A 17,412-nucleotide genomic window follows, 5' to 3' on the forward strand; every position below is an offset into this window, starting at 1 on the left:
TCCGTTTATGAGATAACGGTTCTGCAGGATCCGACTGATCTTCAGTCGGATCCATCCGTTCATGAGATAACGGTTCTGCAGGATCCGACTGATCTTCAGTCGTATCCATCTATTCATGAGATAACGGTTCTGCAGGATCCGACTGATCTTCAGTTGTATCCATCCGGTCATGAGATAACGGTTCTGCAGGATCCGACTGATCTTCAGTCGAATCCAACCGTTCATGAGATAACGGTTCTGCAGGATCCGACTGATCTTCAGCTGTATCCATCTGTTCATGAGATAACGGTTCTGCAGGATCCGACTGATCTTCAGCTGTATCCATCTGTTCATGAGATAACGGTTCTGCAGGATCCGACTGATCTTCAGTCGTATCCATCTATTCATGAGATAACGGTTCTGCAGGATCCGACTGATCTTCAGTCGAATCCAACCGTTCATGAGATAACGGTTCTGCAGGATCCGACTGATCTTCAGCTGTATCCATCTGTTCATGAGATAACGGTTCTGCAGGATCCGACTGATCTTCAGCTGTATCCATCTGTTCATGAGATAACGGTTCTGCAGGATCCGACTGATCTTCAGTCGTATCCATCTATTCATGAGATAACGGTTCTGCAGGATCCGACTGATCTTCATTCGGATCCATCCGGTCATGAGATAACGGTTCTGCAGGATCCGACTGATCTTCAGTCGTATCCATCCATTCATGAGATAACGTTTCTGCAGGATCCGACTGATCTTCAGCTGGATCCATCTGGTCATGAGATAACGGTTCTGCAGGATCCGGCTGAAGATCCATCTCTCCATGATCCGAGTGATATTCAGTTGGATCCATCAGTCCATGAGCCAACAGATCTGCAGGATCTTACTGATCCTCCAGAAGATCAGCAGCCTGGTTCATCTGACCATCGAGATCCAGCTGCTTCAATGATAACATCTGTCGTAGAACCATGTGTCCTTGTGCTTACAGGTCTGCAGGATCCAGCTGATCCTCTTCCAGGCCCGTCATGCCCTGAGCCAAGATCTCCTAAACTTACAGGTGCTGCTTCCAAGCGAAGACGTCTTGGAGATCAAAATTGGTTAAGAACAGCCTCTTCCCCGGGCCCATCTACCCGTGAGTCTTTTTCTATGTCAACCTTTTTGTAATATAATGTGTCATGCTGATGAGTTTTTTACACTAGCCCTAACGATATGCTTAAAACAGATACATTTTTCCTTTGAGTTTCCTTTCCGCGTACAGGCAACCCCATTGTCAAAACGATCCCCATTCACACGGATCCAAGACAACGACTAAAACGCTGTATTCTGCTGCCAGACCATTAGATGGCGATGAAACACTATAGACTGAACACGTAATACGCATGTGCATGACCTCATCGTCTTCAGAGATTCTTCAGAGCGATTTTGTTGTTTACACAGAGACCGTTTTCAAAAACTTGCACTTTGAAAGTTTTTTCAAAAGTTTTCGTTTTCAGGCACCCAAAACGCTGTTGTCGTGTAAATGAACGGCCAAAACACATAAACAGTTTTACGTTTTTAGTTGAAAACTGTGTCGTGTAAACTAAGTATAATTTTTTTCTGACTCCCTACTTAAAGAAATATAAGGATAAGGATAAACTTTATTTGTCCCCGAAGGGAAATTTGTCTTGGGCAAAGTGCTACAATATTACAAACACACAACACAACAATATATACACACAGTACAACAATGTATACAAATAAAATACAAAATATGTAAAGTGCTTAACACAGTAATGTGCTACTGCTAGTGTGCTATAGGTGCATTGTTCCGGGTCATATTCAACAATTTTATCGAGGCCGGAACAAATGAAAGCTTCAGTCTATTATTTTTAAAAATTGCCATTCTCAGTCTCTTTCCAGATGGCAACGGCTGATGTTCAAAGTCAATACTAATACTCGTTGCTTTTCTCATCATTGCCTCTTCGTATAGAGTCTGTATGGGTTCATATTGTTTTATTCCTATGATTTTCATAGCTGTTTTGTGGATATGGGCCAATTTGTTTTTCAATTGAACAGACAAATTTCCAAACCAGACTATAATTCCATAACGAATAAGACTTTCAAGCGTGGCTCGGTAAAAAACAAGAAAAATGTCACTGCCCACCACATACAGTCTCAGTCTTCTTAAAAAGTAAAGCCTCTGCTGTAGTCGTGTGCACAGACTGTCAATGTGTGTCTTCCAACAAAGAACATTGTCCATATAAAAACCCAGGTATCTGTAAGATGTAACTTGTAATGTAATTTTCCTGCTGTTTTACTTTTCTCTTAACCATATTTAGTATACATGTCATGTATGACTATGAATCTGATATATTAACATGTTCTTTTGGTACATTTTTGCAGTTCCGTTTTCTGAGGTTTTTGAAGTGGGAGAGGAGATTGGAGAAGGAGGCTTCGGCACCGTCTGCGAGGGGATTTCGAAATTTAGCCGCGAGCAGGTAAAATCAATCTTGCTGTTTTCACCAAATGTACCATATACATTGAGCTTTGACCAAAACATGTTTAAAGTCCCCCTGTAGTCAATCATTTATCCCTTAAAACACACATTTGATCACCAAAATTACATATTCAAAATAGCTTGAATGTAACTCTACACTCTGGCCTCATTTAGTATACATGGTTCTATGAATATGCAAATTATCCCCGTCTTCACTCACTCACTCACGTTGACCTGACCTGATTGGTTACAAGGTAGTTTGTGACTTCAGAAACACCAGCGATTTCAAGCAGTTTTTTTTTTAGACGGTCTGCAGTTTTAAAGAGAAAATACTCTGCAATGGTGTTGACTTATGAATTTGCACATGGTTTGTCTTAAAGCATATTATAAACACCACATAGAAACATAAACAACATTAAAAGCTGGATTTTCACCACAGGGGGACTTTAAAATAAATTTTAATGGAACATTATTTACATTTATTAACATTTGTTATAATGCCAATATCTTTTTTTTAGGTCGCCATCAAATTTATCCCCAAGTGTACAACAGAGGATCGGTGTATTGCAATTGTAAGTTGGCAAAACAATGCATATATTTAAATACAAATAATATATCTTATATTGAAAGTCAGCTAACCTTTTGTTTGACTCTTTTCTTCAGCCTGGGTGTTCCAAGCCACTGTTAGCCGAAGTGGCTCTAAACCTGCTGCTCAATCAGCCTCCAATAAGCCCCTACATTGTGCACATGCTGGACTGGTTTGAAGAGGAAGACGAGTACATCCTCATCCTAGAGTATCCGCAGCCCTGCAAAGACTTGCAGAGATTCGTTGTCAGCAACGTACTGCGAATGAATGAATCGTTGGCACGTGACCTGATGTACCAAGCAGTGCTCGGAGCCAAACACTGTTTTGACAGAGGCGTCTTCCACCGTGACATTAAGTTAAATAACTTTCTGATCAACACAACTACGAACCAAGTCAAAATGATCGACTTTGGCAGCGGTGACCTCCTCAAAAGTGGTTACTTGGGTGAATTTACAGGTCAGTTGGCTTTTTGTGTTAGCATTGCAATAAGCCCAAATAGGGGCTTCTCACCGGGTAGTTCTAGGAACTCAGATCTAGGAACTAGCCTCCAGGATGGTTCCCCGAGAACTAATGGTTCCCTTAGGAACGTGTTCCTGGTTGCATTTGCACCACCAGTACGAACTCTGAAGCGACGTAAGCCGCGTTTGTTGTTGTGACTTTTATTTTGACGGCGCTGAGAACGCCAGAGTCTGAGCACACAGCGCTCACATTCTCCGTGTTCATTAGTTTACGATCGATCTAACAGTCCTAGTACGTTATTAGATAGAACTGTTATACATAGAAAGTAGACAGTAGTGAAAAGGTATTAGCGTATGTTGTGTGGTTGAGCAGAAATACATAATCATGTTTGGCTTGGTACCCTCAAAGTTGCATTGGATTTTCTCCTCAGCGTAAAGGTTAAAAGGTCCATCTATCACTGTTTTACATGTTCTTACATGTTCATGTTCATGCTGGGTACACACCAAAAGATAATCGGGCTGATTTTGGGCTGATTTCCCCCCTTCCGACAATCCTAGTTATCTCACGATTATCTTGATGGTTCTACCGATTATCTTATCAGATTTTCCCTTGGTGTGAGGTGTGTTAAGAGTGTCCGAACCTGCTCGGAAGAACGTCGGGGCCTCCCCGATTGCGAATCGTAAATATTCAACATTTTAAAGAGAATAAGATCTGTCACAGTTCTGTCACCTCGGCCTGGATTTTCCTATGGGTTTGTGACAGGGCTGTGACACGCTTGGTTTGTCATGTGTTTATGTTCAGTCTGGTCCTGTGTGAGCACATGAGTCAGTGTCTTGTTGTTTCTTGTGCCATGTGCTCTCGTCTAATTGTCAACCCCGCCCATCTTGTTATCTCGTTATTGGTTTATTTCCCCCACCTGCCTGCCTTGTTACCTCTTTTGTTTGTTAGTCTATTTAATCTCCTTGTGTTTGCTGTCTGGTGCCGATTCGTTGTACATGTTACGTGTTTCGTGTGTAACTTCCCGTTTGTTTCCGAGCTTTGGAGTTTGTACCTTACCTGTCTGTCATCCAAATAAATCACTCTGCAACTGAATCCACGTCTCTCGTCTCCCACACGTGACAAAGATCTCTTTTCCAAGAGAGACCTGAGAACAACATAGCTGTGTGTTTTTGTGACCATTGCTCACCTCTAGCTCACTCTGTAACGTGTACAGACTCCACGACTTCACCCCCAAACCCTTTTTTTTCAGTGAATTTTCTCTGAAAATCATCCCAAACAATTTCATTGCAATTTCTTCCTGCATATCGTCCGTGAGATGTCGCAAGATTTTGCCAGATGTCCTGTGTTCACAGTCGAGACTGGTTGAAAATCTGTTTGTGAAAATCTGTTACACACTGTAGGAGCAAAACGGTGAAATCTAGGATTTTTTGGCCTCATGTTTGTGGTCTATCACATTTTGAAAATCTTATAAGATGTAAAAAATCTTTCGATGTGTACCCAGCATTAGTTCTAAATAATCTATAATCTGTGTGTTTACATAGCTTTTTCATAAATGGCGAGTGCTGGTGTTCCACGTGCGTTCGGCCAATCGGCGTACATAACGTCACTGGCAGTTACTATAGTGCTGGTTTAGACCGACTCTGAAGTAGGAGCTAAATCAGTTTCTCCAAAAGGAGTTCCTAGAACTAAAAACGTTCCCAGTTCCTGCGGTGCGAAAACGGCAAAATCCGGGAACTTCCGCCAATAGTTCTAGGAACTATGAAAAGGTTCCTCCGGTGCGAAAGCCCCTAATGATGTGTCAGTCTTGTGTGTGTAGTGATTTAATCGAAGCGAATAATTGATATGCGGAAAATTTGGACAAGTTGACTTTTGTAAATTAAATATTTGCTTAACCTGAATATCTCTTGCTTTTAATGAACAGGAGCATGTCGCCCACCTGAGTACTACAAGATCTTAAAATATGAGGCAGAGCCGACAACAGTCTGGTCTCTGGGAGTTATGATGTACAGAGTGATGTGCAGACGTCAGCCCTTTGAAAGTTTAGAAGATATGAATAATGGTGCTCTGATGTTTAACTCCAGAATATCCAGAGGTGAGAGAACACAATTACAATAACATTTTAAACACATGCAATATCAGTACAATCCTTTACGTAATGCATGCAAGTTTTATACATGACCTGTGCTCTTGTGAAAACTTGTACAGAATGCCAGGATTTGATAGGCCGGTGCCTGACTCGCGAACCAACAGAGCGAGCAACTATAGAGGAGATCTTACAGCATGAATGGTTTCAGCAGGGACCAATGTCACGAGTAGCTCAGGAATCAGGTAGTGTAGCTTAGGAGGGAAGGCAGATGATGACAGAAACCACTTTTGTGAAAGGCCAAGCAGTGCTGGCACAAGCTCTTTATATTTATTTATTTATCAGATGCTCCAAAGTGAGGAAAATCAGCACAAACCATTCAGCAGGGAGACTTCAGAGTGGCAATCTTAGCTAAAAAAGCAGCAAATGGGTGCTCCATAGAGAGAGGCAAATTACTAAGAAAGAGCAGAAGTAGTGCACAAACAAAGCAGCAGCAAATAGAGAAAAGTTGGAAGAGCTTATTTAGTGCACAAAGATAGGAAAAACATAGGGGTTTTCACACTGGGCATGTTTGCTCCAGTCCGAATCCGAGTGCAATTGTTCCCAGATTGTTTCATACACCCTTGATTCTATAGAAACCCGATGCACAGCGCATGATAGAACACAAAACGCAGGTCAATATAGTGTTTTTTTTATATTAATTAAGACTTGCTTCAACTGTATGTGCGTCATGTGAAGGTGCCTTTCTTGCAAACGGACTCTATTGAGGAGAAAGCGGGTTGCACTCACTCTGCACGAATACACTGCTGGCTCACTCTCGCTCACATCCAAGGTAAGTCATCACCACTGTCCTCCCCTACATGTGTACATGTGCGCTCCTGCCTGAACTGCCAGTGTGAAAGCATCTTTAGTGCACAAAAAGAAGCAGCAAATTTGGTTCACAACAAAAGAGCTCGCAGTAAAGAATGAGCTGAAAATGTAGTGCACAAAAGGGGAAAAAACTTCTTATAAATAGGAGCTGCAAAAAAAAAATGCACAAAACAGGAGAAAACTAAAGTAACCTTATGTTGCGAATAAAAAAACAACAAAAAAAAAAAAACTAAAACTGTACTTGTCAGATTCTCAAATTTCTCATAAACATATTCAAATTATTGTGTGGGTGGAGGGAAAATTTGTTTAATAACACACACACACACACACACACAAACACACACACCATATTGTTTAACCCCTTACATCCTGATTGCTTTTTTATATATCACAAATATCACACCTAAGTTGCATACTTAGCAAAGGGCCTAGAATTCTACAAAAATAGGTATAGGATCAATGTGGTGATCAATGGTCTCGTTTGACAGATAAGAAAGGAAAAAAAAAAACCTATTTGGATGTTTGGAGATCCTCACATTACACTGCTGAATTTTTATTCATGCATGACTATTAGAACGTATATAAAGGTCATTGTTCACAATCATGTTAACTGTACCTGAGCAAAATTGTGTGTTGATATCTCAAAGCAATCAAAAGTTGTGGCATTTGGTAGCCTTATGAATGTTATGAACAGCAGCTACGCTAATTATTTTTTATTTGCTTTTCTGTTTTATCTTGGGATGCCCATCCTGAGGTAACTTGAGAGTACTTCAGCTCCAGTTTGGATCCCGCCTCTCATAAAGACTTCAGATGACCAACACCTGTGAGAGACGACTCAAGAGGATGCAAACTCCTGCGAGGACTTCATAAACTCTGAATCAACATACACCAATGCTAAAAAATTTTCATATATTGTAATCATAATGTTCACAACTTATAATTATTTCTTCAATGAGCTTATTGTTTCTGCCTTAAATTAATACATTGTTAGCTAACTGCCTGGCAGAACGCAATGAGGTGATTCAGGATGGCATGCCGTCTGTTGCTCTCTTGTTTGTTTGTTTGTTGGTTTGTATGGATGTTTGTTTGGATGTTTGTTTGGTTTTCTAATTGCTGTACACTCTTGGTTTACGACTGACAGTCACTCTTGGATATTTGTGGACCACATTTAATGCATAATCTATGATGCCTGGACTTTTTTGGTAAGTCCTCTGTGGTCACTTCAGGTTCTGGACGGCTTGGACCCGGGACACACGGTGGTTCTGGATCAAGCTGGATCCACTTCAGGTTCTGGTTCAGGACGACTTGGACCCGAGACACACAGTGGCTCTGGATCAAGCCGGATCCACTTCAGGTTCTGGTTCTGGGCGGCTTGGAACCGAGACACACGATGGCTCTGGATCAACCGGATCCACTTCAGGTTCTGGTTCAGGACGACTTGGACCCGGGACACACGGTTTCTCTGGATCAAGCCGGACACACGGTGGCTCTGGATCAAGCCAGATCCACTTCAGGTTCTGGTTTAGGAAGTTTTGGACCCGAGACACACTATGGCTCTGGATCAACTGAATCCACTCCAGGATCTGCTTCAGGACGTTTTGGACCCAAGACACACGATTTCTCTGGATCAAGCTGGATCCACTTCAGGTTCTGGTTCAGGACGTTTTGAACCCGGGACACACGATGGCTCCGGATCAACCAGATCCACTTCAGGTTCTGGTTCAGGACAACTTCGACCCGGGACACACGATGGCTCTGGATCAACCAGATCCACTTCAGGTTCTGGTTCAGGACGACTTCGACCCGGGACACAAGATGGCTCTGGATCAAGCCGGATACACTTCAGGTTCTGGTTCAGGACCTTTTGAACCCGGGACACACGATGGCTCCGGATCAACCAGATCCACTTCAGGTTCTGGTTCAGGACGACTTCGACCCGGGACACACGATGGCTCTGGATCAACCAGATCCACTTCAGGTTCTGGTTCAGAACGACTTGGACCCGAGACACACGATGGGCTCTGGATCAAGCCGGATACACTTCAGGTTCTGGTTCAGGACGACTTCGACCCGGGACACACGATGGCTCTGGATCAACCAGATCCACTTTAGGTTCTGGTTCAGAACGACTTGGACCCGGGACACACGATGGCTCTGGATCAAGCCGGATACACTTCAGGTTCTGGTTCAGGACGACATCGACCCGGGACACACGATGGCTCTTAGAAGAAAAGGTTCTATATAGAACCTTAAAAGGTTCTATAGGCGCTTCGTATTTGGAACCCCTAAAAGGTTCGATGGCTCTGGATCAAGCCGGCTCTGTTGCCTGCCGTCCGCTGGATTTGGCTTACTTTGACTTATTCTTCCCCCGACTGCGTCCCCTTACTCCGGGAATGGTTTCCCCTCGGATCGGCCTCTGTCCCTGACGCAAAGTTCCTGGTAACCTGCGTTAACTAGAGCATCGTTCTCTACCAATGTTATTCCTCCACCTAAAATGGCTCTAATCAATGCTCGATCTTTGGTGAATAAGACCTTCCTGTCCTGTCGGTCAGTTCCAGTAAATGTATTTACCAGTTTTGAAGCACAGCTTCTTCATCTTTATCGAAGGAGTTTCTCAACCTCATTGACCAATGGATCAAAGGCTCCACTCATATTCAGGCCTATACTGTGGACCTTGTACTCTCCCATGGGTTTGCCATCACTGATATTGTTGTGTCTGACTTTCAGTTCTCGGACTACAAGCCGATTTTATTCTCTATGTCTCTACAAAAGCTATAACTTTGTCTTGGTCCTATTCTCCTCAGTGTGGTTCAAAATTGCATCAGTGTTTTAAGGAATCATGTTCACATCTGTACTTAGACTCACCGTTACCTGATTTGGTTGCTGACCAACATCGTAGTCTATTATACTACAGGGCCGTTGAATGCTTGAATCTGATTGGTTGACGAACGTTCTGAGGTGTGCAATTATATTCAGGGAACCGCACGGCTAAAGTAGTTCCGGCAGGTCTTAACCGTATTACAGTTCCATATCACTGCGCGTAGTCAACCGTAATAACGGAAAATAGGATACAATTCATAACAAGAAAAACCATGCAGCCCCATGCGCTCGATCTGCAATTTACAATGTCTAACTTCACAATCAATGGAAATATGCAGTTTAATTTTTATAAATAAAGTATATATAGTCCTATATATAATCAATAGAAAATTAAACAGAATATTTCAATAAATTGATAGTCCTGCTGCAGATAATATAACAAATAAATAATTATTGATTGGCCTATACTTGTTAAAAGGGCTTTGTGTTTCATTTATTAGGCTAGTCTGTCACTAATAGAAAAAAAAGAATGAACAAATTAATTAAAACGAATTAAATAAATAAATAAATAAATAATCATATTGACGCTCATGTTTCTCTCTCTCTCATAACTGCATTAATAACTGCATAAAGCCGGGGACACACTTACTGTAAGGCCGGTTATGAATGTAATTTGATACTTATAACTGCATGCATGCGTGTTCAGCGCGTTCAGTCTGTGTTCACAGCAGTGTTTAAAATCTGCTGCATTCACAGTCAGAGAATGTTTAGTGGTTAAGTGTGTGTCCAGCATTACTCTGCTATCAGCGGCTCAAACCTCCGCTAACTCTAAAATTACGTTTTGGAATTAGCAACGGAGCATGGGTTTAGATGCGCAAGGAATTAGTCCTTCATACAAGAGCGTTTTAATGACAAAAAACTTTACAAACGTCTTGAAATACATCATCTGAACAATATTTCGAGGTGTGGTAACTGTAGTATAAGCGGAATAATTGACTTCAGGCCGTTGAATTATTAGAAAAATAATGCACACCCGAGGTGTAACTCCGCTTCGCGTCGTGACCGCATTACCACCTCGGGTGTGCATTATTTTTCTAATAATTCAACGGGCTGTCGTCAATTATTCCTTACTTAAACTCTGCAAGGATGGACGTATTAAATGTAACTGCTCCTTACTAGGCCAAACCTAAATCTGAACTGTGGCATAACTCTGATACCGACAAGCATGCAGAAAGGCCGTCTGCAAAGGCTACGTATTTTTCTAATAAAATTGTTATAAATCATTCTAGACCCAATGTTTTGGTTTCAGTTATTGATTATGTTGTAAATCCTCTGGTCAGTACGATGTCTGTCGCCTCTGATGCTCTATGTAAAAGCTTCTTGATATTTTTTTTAATGACAAAATCTCTTTTTTACGACCCAAAGTAAGCTCCTCCCACATTGAAGTAAGCTCCTCCCACATTGAAGTAAGCTCCTCCTATCCCTTCATTGCATCAAGCTTCCTGGGATGTTTTTGAACCTCTCTCTACAATTACTCAATGACACCATCGCAAATCTTAAACATTCCTTTTGTTCTCTTGATATCATACACCCAAGATTTTTTCCATGTATTGTTGACACTGTTGGGCCGGGTTTGGTGTGTTTTCTTAAAATGTGGCTACCTTCACTCCCTTGCTCAAGAAGCCTTTTGAATAACTTCATCCTGTTTCTGTCTTACCATTTATCTCTAAGGTATTGAAAAAAATTGTGTTTGACCAACTTCAGTCTTTTCTCAACTGTCATTTTATTTCTGAAATTCTTCAATCTGGTTTTGACTCTGCTCACAGCAGTTACTCTAACTAAATTACTCTTTTTTTTTTTTAGCTTCTGACTATGTGGTCCGTGTTCTTTTAGATTTAATTGCAGCATTTGATACTTTTGACCACTCGACACTAATCTCTAGATCAGTGTCATGGGTGGGGTTTAAGGGACAGTCCTCAAATGGTTTCAGTCATATTTATCTGACAGAAAGTTTTTAGTCAAGTTAGGTCATTTTTCCTCTTCCGGTGCTCATCTTACCTGTGGTCTTCCTCAAGTTTTGATCTTGGCGCTTCTTTGTGTTACCTTTGGGTTCCATTCTTAGAGGACATGGGGTGTCTTTACATGTTTACGCAGACGATACCCAAATCTATTTACTGATCAAGAGAAATGAAGATAAAACTGAGGTGATCGTTTTTGGCCCCACTGATAATTTTCAGGCAACAGCATTGAGTTGGGAAACTTATCTGCTTTTACTTAGGTGTTCTTTTATGTGTCTTTAAAACTTGACAATCATGTTTCATCTGTAATTGGATCTATCTTTTATCAGCTTCGTCTTTTGTCAAAAATCTAAAACTTTCTATCTGACAAATCTCAGATGGTTGTTCATGCTTTTATCACTTCTTGTCAGTATTTCTAAGTCTCGAATTGCTCGCCTCCAACTGGTCATAAAGGCAGCGGCCAGATTTCTTCACAAAAGTCGTTCACATCACTCCAAGAGTGACGGCTCTTCCCTGGCTGCCTATTCAATTCTGAATCGATCTTAAAATTATCTTATTTGTTTATCAATCTCAACATAACCAAGCTCCCAGCCATCTATCTGAATTGCTGTGTCCATATACCCCTTCCAGAAGTCTGAGATCACGTGACCAGAACCCTCGTTTAGTCCCACACTCCACACTCAAGCGTAGAGGGGATCAAGCTTTTTCTGTGGTTGGGCCACGCTTATGGAATAACCTGCCCTTAGATATTAGATTGGCAACTTCCCTGACTATTTTAATGTTTTTAGTTTTTTTTCTAAATGTGGTTTTCTGTCAGTACTTTGTCTTTTAAGTGTTTATTTAGATTTTATGTGATCTTTTTGTATAGCAGTTTGGTCAGTCTTATGGCTGTTTTTAAATGTGCTCTATAAATAAAATGAACTTGACTTGACTTGTATATGTACTTGAACACAGTCACCTCTGATAACAGATCACTCTAAATTGTAATGTAGACATGCATTTTCTGTAAAGCTGCTTTGAAGCGATATGTATTGTGAAAAATGCTATACAAATGAATGAATTGACCTTGGAAAAACTGACATACCGGTACGTAGTTAAAGGGGAACTAAAAGAGTTTTACAAAATTTGGACTCCCTTTTTGCAATACTGTAACCAACTGGATCAGACAACATGGGATGATTCCCATCTCTTTTGTGTTGGACATGTACAGTATATAATGCAATTCTTGTATTCCAGGAAAATTACTAACTCTGGTAAAGTAGCAAAGTTAAATTACACAATAAAAGGTTGTGACTGACATTTCAAAATGTATATTTCTTATTTTATTTTATGTTTTAGTCTAGATGTCCTGTAATGTATTTTTTTTTATATATATTCATTCATTCATTTGTTTGTTTTATTGTTTTAATGTTCAAACAAATGTCAATAAATGAAGTTAATTGAATTGAAGGTATAAAACATTTAAATAGACATATCAAATAATAGATATAGTATCGTTATTCAATGTAATAGATATTACTCTTGACAAAGCTCTGCTTTCTGGAAGACGCTATTTGATTTGCGATTGTGCTGTGCTCATTTTAAACTCTTTCACTTCACACACTCATTATAGTGTAGCGATTTTAGGTTTACGCAACTACAATATCATACTATTACTGTATCTCCTGGTTCACCTGTTCTCCAGCAAACAAGAGGAGCGAATGTTCCTGCCATATATTTTTCCTGTTATTCATTATTCGTTTTTAAGCTATTATCCGAATTTTGGCCACATCCCTATCAATGCCCTTGCAGACACCCAGAACATCTTAGCAAACACCTAAACCACACAGGAACACACTAACAACCCTAGGAACGCACTTAGCAAACTCTCTTTTTTCTGCAGTAAATGTACAAATCTAGATTATGTTATTTAAATGATCAAAGGGATATATGAAAATACTTCAAAAGGGTAGCCAACAAATGTTTTGTTCATGCATTCAAAGACATGATAGTCCATTTCTTTATCTTTTACTGTAAAGAAAGAAGCAATGTGTGCATCATGCAAATAGTCTGTCTCTCCCTCTCTTTCGCTCAACCTTCGTTCTCAGTTGCAATGAAATATCATGTGGTCTGTAATGGACACTGACTCTAAAGAGAATGGAAATGCAGGCATGAGTGGAATATAGATTAGAGAGTAAAGCATATCCTCCAGCAAGAGCGTGAAGAAGCTGTGACATCGGCTCTAGAGGGGCATTTAAAGCAAAGATTGGAAAAGAGAGGGAAGGGGCAGATGGAAGTGTCACCTTGAGGAGAAGCAAACGGAGGGAGGGGGAGAGAACCAGCGCCAACACTTTTCAACACATCACACTGCGCCTTTCTTCCTAAAGAAGAAACACAGGTCACTGAGCGTCCTTTAAGGAATCATCTGTGTTCAAACCACTCTGTCAACAGCATATGTGACTGTCTCTGGTTGATCATCACAGACAAACAATTCTGTAGAAATGACTAAAACTAAGATTATGTTTTCTGTAATACATGTACAAAAGGGTTAGCATGCTGCTAGCAATATGCTACTCAAATAAGAACGAAAATACTTATATTTTGAGAAAAATCAAATATTTTATAGTGATATCAACATTACACAACTTGATAATTCAACATTTAGAGCTTTTTTTTTACCGCACTTACAGACTATCAATGATTTTCAATAGACGTATTTTTTTGTACTTTACATTTTATAGTGCTTATATTAATTGTTCTGAACAAGATGGAGTCAAACCAAAATTATTCAGACACCAGATATAATTTTTTATTTTTATTTTTTACTATAGGGTGTTATAGGGTGCAGGACTCTAGTTAATTTATGTAAGTGAGGATTGCAAAATAAAGTAAACTGTGACATATCATACCCAAAAATTCTTCATACAGTGACTACCAGTCAAATTTATTAAAATATTGGACCAGAAATTATTTTGACTTGACCATGTTTTGCTGAAGTGTTTCTTCTTTAATTGCTAATGCGACCTTTTTACACCACAGACTGAACAAAATGAAGCATTGCTTGGTAATTGGTTCACTTTAATTGGTATTATATTGTGTAGTTAAATTTAACAGATGACAGATATTCAACATATTTCATCTTGGACAGTCTAACAGAAGGATGGACAAAACCAGTGAAATATCAACTGATTTGATGAGTTATTGTCATATTGTATTACCATTTTCTAAACTGTGATATTGTAAGAAATGTTGAAGGTGTCTGAATAAATTTTGGTTTGACTGTAAGTGTGTTTTGTGCCTGCATTTATTTGATAAAAAACCTGTATTTTGTTGTTGTCTGAATATATTTTGATTATGCAGAGAAACTTCTAGTTATAGATTGTGATCTTTGCCAATCATGGCAAGTGTGGAAAAACTGGATATGATTTTCACAAACAAGGTTAATATGCAAGTCTATTAGTCTCATGTAAGCTTACAGGCTATCAACAATTTCTTGGCCCTTAGACGTTTATGCAAATGAACCAAGTATTGAAGCCAGAATATTCCTTTAGCAAAACAAACAGTCCTAAATGTTTACAGTGCATCTTAATCCCAATCTCGTTTTCCCCAGTCACTCCCATTGTCATTGCAGCATTTTCTTGCACATGTTCATTTCATTTTTACACTCTTGTTCACCCCTTCATCCATCACACATGCTCACAGTCCCCATCCCAGTCTCTCTACTCTCGACATTCATTAATTTATTCCCATGCTTCATTTCTACTCCTCCAAGTCGATCCCTGCCGCTCCACCACTGCCCATCTCCACAGGCTTAAGTGTGTCTAAACTAAGTGTGTTGGTGTGAGAGCTTCTATTAGAAAGTGTGTATTGATCCGAGTAGCTGTGCTGATCAGTCAGGGTTCAGGCAGGTGTCTCCTGAGTGCAGTTTATAGCAGGGATCAAAATCCTCTCCGTGGGGGGATTGTACCTGGAACAAACCCTTAAAGGAGAAGTGTGTAATTTAGTGTTACATCTAGAGCATTCGGGAAACCGAATATTTATTTTTGTGCAAATTCTACCTTACATGCTTCACCTTTAAGCCATTTATTACACACATAAACACACACCTACAATTCATTTATTTTTAATTAATTTTTCTCCCACCAATAATCAAACACAATATCTAACGCCCTTGATCTTTTGACGTATTCTACTAAAAAAAAGTTTCAGAACACAAAACTTCTTTGTCCAAAAACAGCTTTTATTGAAACCAAGCTCCCAAGATGACTCGTTTGGGAATTTGCCGCTAGCAACAAAATGATAAGAGTTTCTGCAATCTGAAGAAGCTTTATTTATTTAACTTTATTTAAGTCCCAGATCACGTCAGTAAGACAGTTCATTTGTTCACTTCATTTTACTGTGGAACAAATAAGATGCCATTCGGCAGGCACTTCGAGAGACTGAAAATAAAAGATGACGCAAAGCCGACTATATTGGATCCGACAGTAATGTGAGTGTGAGTAACAATGTTTTTACCATGTGTCTATTGCGTTGTCTGATACAGATTGTATGTAACTAAAAAAAAATTATGAAGGATGAATATAAAAATGACAGTGCGACAAACAATGGTCCATTCATTCATAATTCGTTTACTAACTGTGGTAACTCCCAAGTACTTAAACTTTATTTGCCACAACCAAGACTTATAGAGCATATTTAATATGCATAAATGTTTCACAGTTGGCAAATGTTTCAACTATGTAATGAGATAAGCATCTTTCGGTAGCGTATTCGTTTCAACACTGATGTAATGTAATAAAATGCAATACTACATCACAAATACATGAGGAATAAATATGAATAAAGATGATTAATTACCCAATCATAATCACTTTGAATAAAGCACACCCATCAAAGCAGAGTGTTTTAAAGAGAGGGTCAGAAACAGGATAGAAATTAGTATATTTTTAATGTAAAAATATTGCGAACATTATAAGTGGACCCCAAATAACATACAATTTTACAAAATGCAGTGACACCTTTAAAAATTTCTTAAAGATTTTCTGTTTGGATTCAGTTTTATTTGTCATTTTTGAACACAAAGAAAAACGGCAAATTGTGCAGACATCATTTTTGGCCAGGCTGTCATACAAAGAAATTATGAACACATGCAAAAACCAGAGAGAGCCAACAAAATATTAACAAATATCAATGTACGCTTTTTTCCTGTGAGCTTTTTGTTTTTCTTTACATTTTTTTATAAATCAATACCGTAACCAGTGTTTTGTTCTTCCCTCATATTTAAAATATCCCCTCTGGACATCACGTTTGGCCACTGCTGTATTTCAGAGAATAGCCTACCATGGTACTACCACAATGCTACATGTCCACAAACCAAGATATTGCCATAATACCACATCCAATTAACAATGGTACTTTTTTGTTAGTATAGAAAAAACATACATTTACATTTCTCCCAACTGAGGCCAAATCCGCCCTGAAATATGTCTGTGCACTATAAACACCAGAATACAATATTTGTAGCCACCCACAGTCTAAGAGTGAGGTTAGGCTGAGCTAAAAGCAAAGCTGCTCTGTGGTTTTGTGGCAAGAAACCTCGACCGATTTCACGCAGAGCTTAACCGCCTTGACCATGTAATAGAGTGGAGAGGAGAACAAAATAATCCTTCTCCCCCTCTCCCCATCCCTCTGTCCCTCTTGACCAAGAAACACTGTTCCTCTCAGAGCAATAACAGGCGTTATTCAAGGCCAAGACCAAGTCTTGCTGGCTTTTGTCTTTATTGTACCATAATGCACCTCGAAAACAACAATTTCCAACAGTGAGCTGAAGTCACAGTGATAAATTGTGCATTTTAGTTACTCTGACAAATAGGATTTGATTTGCTGCAAGCATGTCAACTTCATAAACTACCTTTAAAAACTATTGCTAATCATTATGAATTTGCATTAATGGGGTACATCTATGCATGAAGCCATGTGGCATTAAAGATGATTAACATTTTTATGTAAAAAAAAAAAAAAGGGGTATTGTTTCATGGGGACATAAAATCCGCCAAACTGTAGGAATGAAGATAGAGTTTCAAGGCACCAGCTGACCGGCTGGGATACCACACAAACCACACCAGACTGGAAGACC

At 39.6% G+C, this 17,412-nt stretch overlaps 1 protein-coding gene across 1 annotated transcript; it reads left to right on the top strand.

The window, feature by feature from the left end:
- Positions 1-930: 930 nt before the first annotated feature.
- LOC306986034 (serine/threonine-protein kinase pim-1-like) lies at positions 931-6,375 on the top strand (the record flags this gene model as incomplete). The annotated part of the gene is made up of 6 exons (XM_079588875.1): positions 931-1,117; positions 2,368-2,462; positions 2,980-3,033; positions 3,125-3,503; positions 5,428-5,598; positions 5,712-6,375. 6 exons carry the CDS (start codon positions 931-933, stop codon positions 5,846-5,848), a joined length of 1,023 nt encoding a protein of 340 aa, XP_079445001.1. The 3' UTR covers positions 5,849-6,375.
- Positions 6,376-17,412: the final 11,037 nt, after the last annotated feature.

The sequence above is a fragment of the Phoxinus phoxinus genome, assembly GCF_949152265.1.
Source record: "Phoxinus phoxinus genome assembly, chromosome: 18".
Lineage (NCBI taxonomy): Eukaryota > Metazoa > Chordata > Actinopteri > Cypriniformes > Leuciscidae > Phoxinus > Phoxinus phoxinus.